Genomic DNA, 12,378 nt, shown 5'->3' on the forward strand with positions numbered 1-12,378 from the left:
TCAAAATATCTAGGGCCATATATCATCGAAAATATTCAGATTGCAGACCAACTTCTGAAAATGTTCATATCGGAGATCAACATTAAGAATTGTCGAGATAATATATCAACATTCAATGCTAACCCTTGATCTGTCATGCCAGATCGCCGTTAGAAAAGACCAGATTTAAAGTCGCATTTAGAAATATTTAATATAAATTCAGGTAATTTTAGTTGTCCGACCCAGGGATCGAAATCATTACCAATGGTTTCGTAGTCCGGCTTGTTAGTGCTCTACAAGTCTGCTCTTTGAATGGTGAACTTAAATCCCGCCAATTTAGAACAGGAGTCTAGCAAATTGTCCTAGTGTCAAGCGATCGAACATATACGCTTGAGATGAAATCGTGCTACACTGCGTAGAGACGAAAAATGTTATACGCATGTGTGCATGATTGTCCATCGATTTTGACACATGACAATCGATGCTTTTTATAAACATTTGATTATTTCAATTGACGCTGTCCGTCTGCGGTTTAGAGTCAACATAAAAACAAATTTATTCAGATGACATGAAAAGAGTAAATTTGTATTTTAAGGTATGTATATTTAGGGAAAAGCATTTCTACGTCTGATCTATCGCCGTTTCGCTGTTTAACGGTGACGAGTTAGAAATACAGGGTCTTGACTTGGGGCTAATCAGTGACATTGGTTTGTCGGCTGCTACATTACTAAATGGATACAAAACAAAAACAATAAGTTGAATGTCAAAGGTCATTTTGCTACAGATTGACTGGACTTAAAGTGTTTTTTTTTATTTGCTGTCTTTTTTATTTTATTACTTTCGAACTGTTTGGGTCGTTACATTTTCTTCCCTGTTTATGTTCCCCTTGACAAATTTTATATATATCACCCCTTACTCCTTTCTAATATCTTCCCTCTAACAGTAAAAGAGGCAGTAATTATACTACAAAAATGACATCAGCGCCGTAGCCACACTGAGGCAAACAAATTTCAGAAGCATAAAAAGAAGAAGAATGAAAAGTAGGCCTTTCACACTTATGAAAATTTCAAATATAAAAGTTCAAAAAAGTATATCAATATAATGAGAATATATCAGAATCATCTGCCTCATAACATCATTTAGGCAAGGTGAGTCGGAAATTCTAGCCGCTATATTGATAGCCTTGTCCATGCCCCAAGTCAAGTTTGGACAAAAACTAGGGAGACATATTTAAAAAATCAAAGGAAAAGCTTATTAACACTTATGGGGTCAGAAACTAGGTCACTATGTCGAATAAAACGATCAGCTTGTTAACACTTTAGAGACCACATCTTTGACCATATCTTAATGAAACTTGGTCAGATTGTTAATCGTGATGATCTGATCTCTAGGTCGATAGGTCAGGTGAGCGATACACTCAGGGCCAACTTGTGTAAATATTTTTGTCGCAAAAATGAAGACTCGATGGGAATTTAAAGCAGAATTATACGTAAAAACTCGATGATTTACAACAAAGAAAACAGTTGATGTTTAAGAATTTACGTGTTGTGTTGTCACGAGTATATTCAGTGTCAATATCTGTTTGTTTGTTTGTTTGTTAGTTGTGGGTTTAACACCGTTTTTAACAGTATTTCAGTCACGTAACGGTGGGCAGTTAACCTAACCAGTGGATTCTGTATCAGTTCATATCTCTTCTCCGCATGTAACTGCCAACTTCCCCACATGATTCAGAGGTGGAGGACTAATGATTTCAGGCACAATGTCGTTTATCAAATAATCACTGAGAACATACGCCCCGCCCGAGGATCGAACTAAAGACCCCGTGATCCGTAGACCGACGATCTACCTCTTCAGTTAAGCGGCTGGGCTCAATGTCAATGTAGTATTGCAAAATTTGTAAGAAAAAAGAAAGTAAAATAACTGCCCGTTGACGCTGAATGAATTATTCACGCACAGGACACACACATGTGAATAGTACCTGGATGCAGCAATATTCGGATGCTCAGTGTAAACAAAGATAGAAGTGTTCAGTCTTTTAATGAATGAGATATTGTAACCCAGCGGGCATGCGACATCGAAACGACGTCGGTTCTAAGTTGTTATTAGGTCGCGACGTCGATAACCAAAATACAATGTCTTCCCGAGGAAGGAGTCACCGCTAGGAGACGATTTTTCTGAAAAAAAGTATAATGTTTATTTCAGAATAATCGTCTCCTAGCGGTGACTCATACTTTATCAAGGGAGGTAAACTAGTGAATGCAGTTCCAGGAGAAATTGCGATGCATCTTTTATCCATTTCCGATTAATTTATTAATTAAGAAAATGACTAAATTTTATTGTAAAACGTTAACCAGGTCGACTTGCAACAATTACAATTTCGACCAAAATTCAACGTCGATACAACGTCGAAACCTGACGTCGTACCGATGTCGCACTTTCGACGTCGGGAAGACGTTGTATTTTGGTTGTCGACGTCGCGACCTTATAACAACTTAGAACCGACGTCGTTTCGACGTCGCATGCCTGCTGGGTTGTACTTTTTCATCTTTTTTAAATTAGATATTTTTAAACTCATTTTTATCATGAATTAAACTTAAATGAATCACAGAAACTTTAAAAATATGAAAAAAAACTTTCTTTACTATAACCCACGTGCTATATTCATTTCCGGTTGTAAACAACGAGAAACGAGTCAACAATTATACTTTCTAAATCCAACAAAGTTATCACTAGAGAAATTGGAATCAAAGGAAGTTTCACATAAAAGTCCTGATTTAAAAAAAATTCGATATCGACGCTTAATTATAGCTTCTAGAAGAAAACCGTTATGAAAAATAGGTTGTTTACACGTAAACCCGACGTTGAATCGACGTCGGGTGTCGACGTTGTTTCGACGTCGCGGTTTCGACGTCTAAAATCTTACATTTTCAACCAAAACACAACGTCGAATCGACGTCCGTATCCTACGTCGTATCAACGTCGTTACGACGTCGAATGCCCACTGGGAAGGAAGCCGAGAGGGGAACTGAAGTTACGAAAAGATTTATGATATACCGTTAGTCGGCGTGACAGTCGAGGAAAATCCTTCAGTGATTTTCAGTTGGCATGTTAAACAATATTCAAACCTTTGACAATTATATAAGGAAACAATTTTCGAAATAAGACTTAAAAATAAATCTATTTCATGTTCACATTACTTACAAGTTGTCATTATTAGTCTATAATGGCGATATAAAATAGCAGTGCTAAGTGTTGATCCACGATTTGAACATTTTTAGATGCTAACTTGTGATCTGAACATCTTCGAAATTTGATCAAATATAGATCAACTTTCAGTAAAGACCCGGTCTGCATTGCATTTACAATAAAACAAAATGTCTTAGTCTATTTAAAATGTCGTAAATCAGCATTCAAGTATGTCTTGATCGCAGACCAGTAGTCAAAATATCTAAGGCCATAGATCATCAAAAATTTTCAGATCTCAGGCCGATCGCAGAGCAACATTAAATATAATTGCAGATCAAAGGCCCAGGTGAACACATCTAAAGATGTTCAAATCGAAGATTAGCAAAAATATTTCAGTTTGAAATGAAAATTGTTCAGATGCTTCATCAAAATTCAATGTTTACCTGGGTCTGCAATCGTAGATCAAAACTAGAAAACATCTGATTTAAAGTCTGATTTTGCGTTGCGACGTTCTCTTCGGGGTGTGTGTTCCCTTTGAAAAGTTTATTTAAATTACTTATAACCCCTACTCTCTCTCCAAACCCGTCCCTCTAACAATAAACAGTGGCAGTGATTATATTGCATTTAACAGCGGGGTGGTAACAGAACCATTCATAATTGGTAAAAGTGAAAGATGAAGAAGAAGTAGTAATAGTAGTAGTAGTAGTAGTAGTAGTAGTAATAGTAACAGCAGTAGTAGTAATAATAATAGTTGTAGTAGTAGTAGTAGTAGTAGTGGTAGTAGTAGCAGCAATAGTAGTAGTAGTTAGAAGTAGTAGTAGTAGCAGCAGCAGGACAGCAGCAGCAGCAGCACTATCAGTAGCAGCAGCAGCAGCAGCAGCAGCAGCAGTAGTAGTATTAATATTAATAGTTATATTAGTAGTAGCAGTAGTAGTAGTAGTAAAAGTAAGTGGTAGTGGTTATAAGTAGTAACAGTAGAAGTGGTCATAGTGACAGTGGTAATAGTACAAGTAACAGTGGTGGTGGTAACATTGCTAGTGGTTTTCGTAACAGCGGCAGTGATAGTGGTTACAGTTGCAGTTACAGTGGTGACAATAGATTGGTAGACGTTAGAGCAACATAAGTAGTGGTAAAAGCAACAACTTCTGAGGTGACAGATTCATCGGTACTTGAAAAAGTAAAAGCTGCAGTGGTAACAGTAAATTTGTAGTGGTTAAGGTTACCATAGTAATGATAACATCATACTGGTAGGTAGAGGTTATATTAACAGTGGTATTGGTTATAATAACAGTGGAAGTGGTTACAGTAACAGTGATAGTGGTACGAGTTGTTGTGTTTATAGTAAAAGCGTATATGATATCAGTAGCAGTGAAATTGGTTACAGTAAATTTGTAATGGTTTCAGTAACAGCAGCAGTGGTAGTGGTAACAAGTTATGGTTATAGTAAGACTGGTAGTGGTTTAGGTAACAGCGGCAGAGGTAAAAGATTCAGCAGTAGTGGACACAGTAACAGTGGAAGAGGAAACAGTAACTTGGTTATGGTTACAGTGACAGTGTTAACAGTAATAGTGGAAGTAGTAAAAGTGATAGTCGTTACAGCAACAACGACTGTGATAACAGCAACAGTGGAAAAGTCAATAGTGACAGTGACTGAGGTTGTAGCTATAATGCCAGCTGTAGCGATCAAAGTTACAGTGAAAATGTTAACAGTAAATTGGTAGTTACCAAAGTAAAAGTGGTAGTGGTAACAGTAAATTGGTAGTGGTTACAATAAAAGTGGTAATGGTACAGTAACAGTGGTAGTGGTAACAGTAAAGTGATAGTGGATACGGTTACAGTGGTAGTGATAACAGTTAAACGGTAATGGTTCCAATAACAGTGGTAGTGGTAACAGTGACAGTGGTAGTGGTAACAATAAATTGAAGGTGGATACAATAACAGTGGTAGTGGTAACAGTAACAGTGGTAGTAGTGGCAGTTAATTGAGAGCGATAACAATAACAGTGGTTGTGGTAACAGTAAAATGTAAATGGATACAGTTACAGTGGTAGAGGTAAAATAACAGCGATAGAAGTAACATTAATTGTGGTAGTGGTAGCAGTTTATTGTGAGTGATAACATTAACAGTTGAAGTGGTAACAGTAAATTGATTGTGGTAACAGTGGAGGTGGTAATGGTAACCATGACAGAGGTAGTGGTAGTAGTAAATAAGTAGTGATAATAGTAACAGTGGTAGCAGTAACAGATTCAGTGGTAGTGGTCACAGAAACAGTGATACTGGCACAACGAACAGCGGCAGAGGTAACATATAGAGCGGTAATGAAACAGTTATAGTGGCAGTGCTAATAGTGGTAGTGGTAACAATAAAGGTGTAGTGATTACAGTAACAGTGGTAGTGGTTATAGCAACGGTGGAAGTGATTACAGTAACAGTGGAAGTGGTTTTAGATACAGCGGCAGTGATAACAGTAGCTATGATTGTGGTTACTGTAAAATAGTAGTGGTTACAGCACCAATGGTAATGGTAACAGTTCACTGGTATTGGTAACAGTAAGATTTGTAGTTGTCACTGTAACAGTGGCAATGTTAACAGATACAGCTCTAATTGAAACAGTAACAGTAGCAGTGGTAACAGTAAACTGGTAATAGTTACTGTATATTGGTAGTGGTAACAGTGGTTATAATAACAGTGGAAATGGTTACAGTACGTTTGGCTGTGATTCCTTTAACATTGGTAGTGGTAACAAAAACATTGGCTGTGGTAATAGCTAAAATGACAGCTGTAGTGGTCACAGCAACAGTGGTGGTGATAACAGTAAATTGGTAGTTGTTCCACAAAGACAGTGGTAGTGGTACAGTAAATTGGTAGTTGTTACATTAACAGCTGTAGCAGTAACATTAACAGAGGTATTGGCAGTAGTTAGGTGGTAGTGGTAACAGTCACTACCAACTTTTCCACATGAATCAGAGGTGGAGAACAAATGGTTCCAGACACAGTATCTTTCATCAAATTGTCACGGAAAACATATGCCTCGCCCAGGACTTGAACTCGCGACCCCGAGATCCGTAAATCTGTGCTCTTCCTATTGAGCTCAGCGGGCGGGATAAGACTAGACTAGTGTAACAGTAACGGTAACTGCGTCAGTAGTAAAAATTGCAGCTGTAGTGGTCACCATAAAATAGGTAATAGGAATAACAAGTGTATAAGAGTTTTACGGCGGTAGTGGGAATGGTAATAGAGGCAGTAGTAAAGCGGTATAGTTAACTGGAATAGTGACACTGTTAACAATAAATTGAGCACTGGTAACAGTTACAGTGTTAGTGGTAACCCTAACTCATTCTACCCTAAAGCGTTATCTCTACTTTACTCTGCTGATATTTATCTTTCAGCCACATAGGAGGTTGATAAGCCAATCTAGGCCTGAATACATAGAGATGTTTAAAGAGAGATAACATTGATCTTGCAGTTTTTTGCTTAGGATATTGTTATTAATTAGTGACATATGACATCAGATATGTGTTGATTAGTATGGAATTTGCACTCTCTGTATTGTAAGTAAATAAAAGTAGCTACACAACAAAGCTAATTTCATGCAGCTGTGTAGTACAATCATTTCACCAGTCTGTTGCATTAAAGACACAAAACAAATGACCATAATCTCTCATCAGATTTTGTTTCAGCTAGACAACATTTATAAAATTTTAAATTTTATCATGCACTGATCTAAACAACAAATAAGAACAATTCTAAAAAATAATTTTAAAATAAATATTATTGTCATTTTCTAAAACTGATTTTACTCAGTTATATGCAATGTTACAGGCAATCAGAACGCATCAAAATAAAGTTATTTCTCATAAAGAATAATGTATGTATTAAATATGAAGATGTAATAAAATGAAAATAAGTGAATATTTCAATTATCTTAGACAGAAACCATAAGTTTGAAAATGGGATTATTTTGGACTAATTTCCATATACGAAAATATGAGTTTTGAAACAATTTTGTAGAGTTTCTAAAGTGTCAAAATGATTGAGTTATTATTAACAGTTATTTTTAGATCAAGATTAACACCAAATAAATAAATAGATAAATAAATAAATAACCATATACCCACGAAGATGATTTTATTTTTTCATACACACATGAGCATTGTCATATCGCGTAAGTTAAGATGAAAGGTCTCATGTGCAGGAGTGGAAGTTAGCTTAATCTTACATGTAAAAGAAAATATTTTAGTTCTTTTCTTTTCATTATGATATAATCCACAATTCTACCAATTTTGTCCAGGATGTGTTGTGTGCATCGTCACGATGAAACTATGCGGAATGAAAATGTAAAATAATTTTATGAGATTTTGTTTTGCATTTCGGTATGATGCGTACACATTTTTTTTTGTGCGGTAAGTATGAACGTCTGTCTTTATTGAAGTGTATCTTTATAACGATATCCAGTTATTTACATTTTTTTCCACACTCGAATTTTTAGATCCGTACTTATAAAGAATATCCTCAACGCCTTTTCTAGCTGCATAGTTGGGTTCTTATTGTTATCTCTGCTAAGTTTTGACAGATCTGAAGATCCCGCAGATGGAATTATTTGCCGTGTAGCGACGAACGACAAAGTTTATATTTTTGGGTTGCGTTATTTCAATTGTCATCGCTCAGAGAATCTTTGTTAGTGTTTATTTATTTATTTATTTATTTATTCATCATTTTACTTATTCTTTTCGATCATATAAAGAATCATCAGTAATTTTAGGGTTTAAAGAAATCACGAATTATATCTTGAACGACGCCAGCTTTTACAGCTTTCTTCAGCGAAAGCATTCATTTTTTTCACAACATCCATTTTTATAAATGTTTTAAAAATGTTATGCATCAAAACATTTGATAGGTCCAAATTGTTAGAAAGAACTAAAAGAGTTTATTTAAGACCAATGAAATGTGACGACTGAAAGCGTGCGGTTTCCTGATGTAGATAAAAACACCGCCTAGAAGCAGCACGCTGTATACAGATAACAATCGGCCGACGCTTTAATGCGTCGCGCGGGCAGAATGGGTTAACCGTGGTAACAGTAACAGCAGCAAAGGTAACAGTTACAGTAGCAGTGAAAACAATAACACTGGCAGTGGTATCAGTACATATGGTAATGGTAACAGTAACAGTGGAAGTGGTAAAAATAACAGTGGTAGTGGTAACAGTTACAGAGGCAGTGATAACAACCAGCGGTAAAGAAAGAGTAACAGTGTCAGCAGTTTGTAGTGGTAACGATAATAGAAGTAGTTGTAATTGTATCAGTGACAGCATCGGCAGTTGTAACAGTAACGGTGGTATATTTCATTACGTGTCCTTACGTGAGCACATACTAGTGTGCTAATACTAATGCGTGTGTCCACAATAGTATAAAACTACTACCTTAGATAAAAGAATGTTGCACTGTACAAAGTTAAAAAATTTTGTACAATGTTACTTTCTGTAAGAATTACAATATTTGACATTCGCTTCTCTATATTTCAGACCTGAGAGACGATTTAGTAACATTCTACAAAGACAGGCACAGTTCTATTCCACTTGTACCGCTATTTGAGGAGCACGACACACCATTGGTAGATTTTTATGTTTTGCCACAAATTAATTCCATTGAAGTTCAGAAGATGTTTTCAGGTGAGGAGGAAAGTAATACTCCAGTCAAGTTGTCGGACATGTTCAAGTCGGGAAGCAAATACTGTCGTGAAATATATCTAATCGCCGATGCTGGATTGGGGAAAACGGCATTTTCAAAATATCTGGCTGTCACGTGGTGCCAAGCTCATCGTCCGGAAGAGAAATTTAGGCATTATTTCCCAGAAGATGCAATAAATGCCATGCGTGAATTTGACTTTTTATTTCTGGTGTTATTACGAGATTCTTCTGAGGATTGCAGCATAGATGATTTAATTGTAAATCAAATTATGCGACATTTGTCTATCTCTTGCACTATGACAATAGATTCTCTTTATGAGATCCTGCATCGTGAAAGATGTTTAGTAATCCTAGACGGACTAGATGAATGGACCCATCCCGAGAAGAAATGCGTGAAAGTACCAGAAACAATCCCTCATCGTAATGCACGTAAAAAATGCACAGTCCTGACAACGACGAGACCTTGGAAATTAAGTGTCCTTAAACTTAAGACTAGTCAAATAGATAAGAAAGTAGAATTAGTAAAACTAACCTCAAATTCTGCACAGACGTTAAAGGAAAGGGCAATATCAAAAATAAAAGATCTAGATGTTTCTGAAGCGAAAGCCTTTGCAGAATCCTTGAATACAGAAATAAAGGAGAAACAACTTGAGAATCTGGAATCCGTCCCCCTTCTTTTGATGTATCTCGTTTGTTTATGGTGTGATGATCTTCCTCTAGGACGGACAAAGAGTGAGCTATATACAAACATAATTGAACTCCTGCTATCAAGAACAGTTAGCAAGTACCCGGAACTAGAAACAACGAGTGCATCATCTGAAACTAATATTCCACACTTTCTCAGTGAACATGTACGTTGTTTGAAAGACTTCAAACTCCTAAAAGCTTTAGGACAATTAGCTTTTGAAACTTTATTCGATGAAAAACGTGAAAGCACGCTGGTTTTTCCCAAGTCAGTTACTGAAAACTTTCTAAACCAAAGTTATTTAGATTTAAGTCTTCGATCAGGAATATTATCACAAAATACAGTACAAGAAAAAGTAACCAGACAAAGTTCTAAAGTTTCGTTTTCACACAAAACTATACATGAATATTTCTGTGCACTGCATATTAGCTGCCAAAATGAAAGTGATATCAAAAATATTGTCCAACAAAATGTCAACAGTTTACAAAAGATACTGGATATATCGAAAGTGTTTGTTTTTATTAGTGGAATGAATACTGAAAGCATGTCTTTAATATCACGCCAGTTAATGTCAGTGGTCAATCAGGATCAAATAACGAGAACATACAGATCTATGTCACTTTACGATAAGACGTACGTTAATCCTCTGAAAGACATACAAAACATGTACATTTCTTGTTTGAAAGAAAACACGGATAATACTTCTCTTTGTTTCGAGGATGTTATCATCGACCGTGACTATCAAAAAGAAAATCACTTCTTGGACTTAAAATGGCTGGGGAAAAGTAATAAAAGCAATATACAGACAATATTAATCAAAACAGGTGTTCATAGTTTACGTGAACTTATTGATCAGTACGAACTTGATGACTTGTACAGCGTCAAGAAAATTTACTACAAAGGAGAATGTAAGGAAGCGGAAATCATTCGGTTGTTGACAAACAAGTCGCTGGAATGTGTAACTATTATATCAAGTACATGGCAAGGTATTTACTTTAATGGGGAACTTAGTTATTGTTCCAGTGAACTAGCTAAAACATTTCAGAACATTTCTGAGTTACGAGCAATTCATATTAATTATTTCAAGATGGAGTACGATGTGCTGAAGGAGTTTGTGAATTATATTATTAATAGAAAATCAATGGCGGAGATTAGATTGGTCAACATACACTGTGTCACACACGATATTTCCTGCAGTGAAATGAATTTGGACTTTTCCCAGCATTCGGATCTAAGGAAGTTAGCATTGGCCACTATATCTGTGTCACAATTAAAAGTGAATGTATCATCGTTAGAGGAATGCAATGTAGGACGTTTACCTAAGCCCGGTCTGGTGACGTCATTCCTGAGAGAACTGCCAGCAGCCAGCAAACTACACACATTTAGTTGTAGTTATTTAAAATCTTAAGATGACATTGAAACATTGCTGCAGACATTACCATTATTAGGTCCAGTGAAAGAAATTTATTTGTATGGTATCCGCCTTGGTGAAAGGTCACTGTCTCTGTCACCCGAACTGGTAAATATACAGCTTGTTTGGTTGGAGAGTGTAAAAATGTCTTGTTTATCGTTACATAATTTAGTTAAGGACGTAGAGAAACTTCGAGAACAGTCAGTGACAGTAAGATTGCAGGTTTGTAATATAAAACCTAAAAGAAAATTTGCAGACCTGAAAAAATATATAAAAACATCAGAGAATTTCGCAGTCACGCTTGATGGAAACACTCAGTTCAAACAGTATGCATTTGAGTTTCAAACAGTTGAAGACAGAAGTCAGACCAAATCAAATCAAATCAAATCGGAAGTTATTTATTGTCGGAGAGATTTCAACAAGTTAACGTAAGCTATGTATTGCTTTTTACGGACACAACGGAAGCCGAATTCATTAAGTTAACGCGTGGCCTTGGGCTGATTGTGTAAATATTCCATAAACATAAAACATAACACAGTGACATATGACATATAACGCTTGAAATAGACACGAAAAGAGTTAGATATTTTTTCCTAGATGAAGAGGATAGAGGTGCTTATGTTCATGGACTTATGTCAGCCGGATATATTACACAAGTGAGTTACTGTAGAATCTGGTAAATAAGCGCATATTCGAATATAAGCGCATATAAAAAATAAGCGCATGCGGCCTTACCGTTATTCCGTATGGGATAATAAGCGTATATCATTCCCTTACCATAATTTTGTCTCGAAAGTAGGCGCATATCCAATTATTGGTAATCAAACAGCATACTAGTATGCAAAAAAACTCGTAATTATAGGTATTATACCGTGATAATTGTTTATCATGAAATACAGGTGACAAGTGTTATTACCTGTTAGATAGCCGGGGGTGGTAAAAGATTATAAAGTCTACTGTCATGTGAAACGTTAATCATTTACGATATACATGCTTTTTGAATAGTAAATGCTCTAAGTAAGTGAAAATAAAAGTTTGAATACCAGAAAAGTTGTTTGCGTTGTCATTAAAGTTTGTCATTTTGTGTAAATCAGTTAAAACAATATGGATAAAACGCCTCTTAAACGGAAATCCTATTCTAGGGAAAAGAAATTAGAAATTGTTGACTTTTATAAAAAATGTGGAAATCAATACTGCACATGCAAGGAATATAATCTAAACACTAAAACATTAATGAGAATGGCGAAATCGGAGTCCAAGATTCTTGAGTCGCCGAAAGGAACTAGAAAAAATGGTAGTGGTAGAACGCCGTTCTGATTTTTTAATGGAGAAAAAGGACTAAAGAACTGCGTGAAAAACACTGGTGGTTTCGCACAAGATCAGAGCAGTTATGTGCTGAACTTTATCCTACCAAATCTTTCCGTTTCACAAA

General features: G+C 36.0%; 1 protein-coding gene across 9 annotated transcripts in view; it reads left to right on the forward strand.

Annotated features, from left to right (window-relative positions):
• Positions 1 to 12,378, forward strand: part of LOC123527475 (uncharacterized) — a 577,437-nt gene that overhangs the window by 391,328 nt on the left and 173,731 nt on the right. For 5 of the 9 annotated variants that reach the window (XM_053523370.1, XM_053523368.1, XM_053523369.1 and 2 more), the window contains one exon: positions 8,686 to 11,780. The exons of the other annotated variants lie outside the window; for them this stretch is intronic. In XM_053523370.1, coding sequence (XP_053379345.1) covers positions 8,686 to 10,943 — 2,258 coding nt within the window. In that variant the 3' untranslated portion in view covers positions 10,944 to 11,780. Of the gene's footprint in view, positions 1 to 8,685; positions 11,781 to 12,378 lie in introns of those variants that run through there. 9 annotated transcript variants of the gene reach the window in all.

This window comes from Mercenaria mercenaria, chromosome 14 (assembly GCF_021730395.1).
Source record: "Mercenaria mercenaria strain notata chromosome 14, MADL_Memer_1, whole genome shotgun sequence".
Taxonomy (NCBI): domain Eukaryota; kingdom Metazoa; phylum Mollusca; class Bivalvia; order Venerida; family Veneridae; genus Mercenaria; species Mercenaria mercenaria.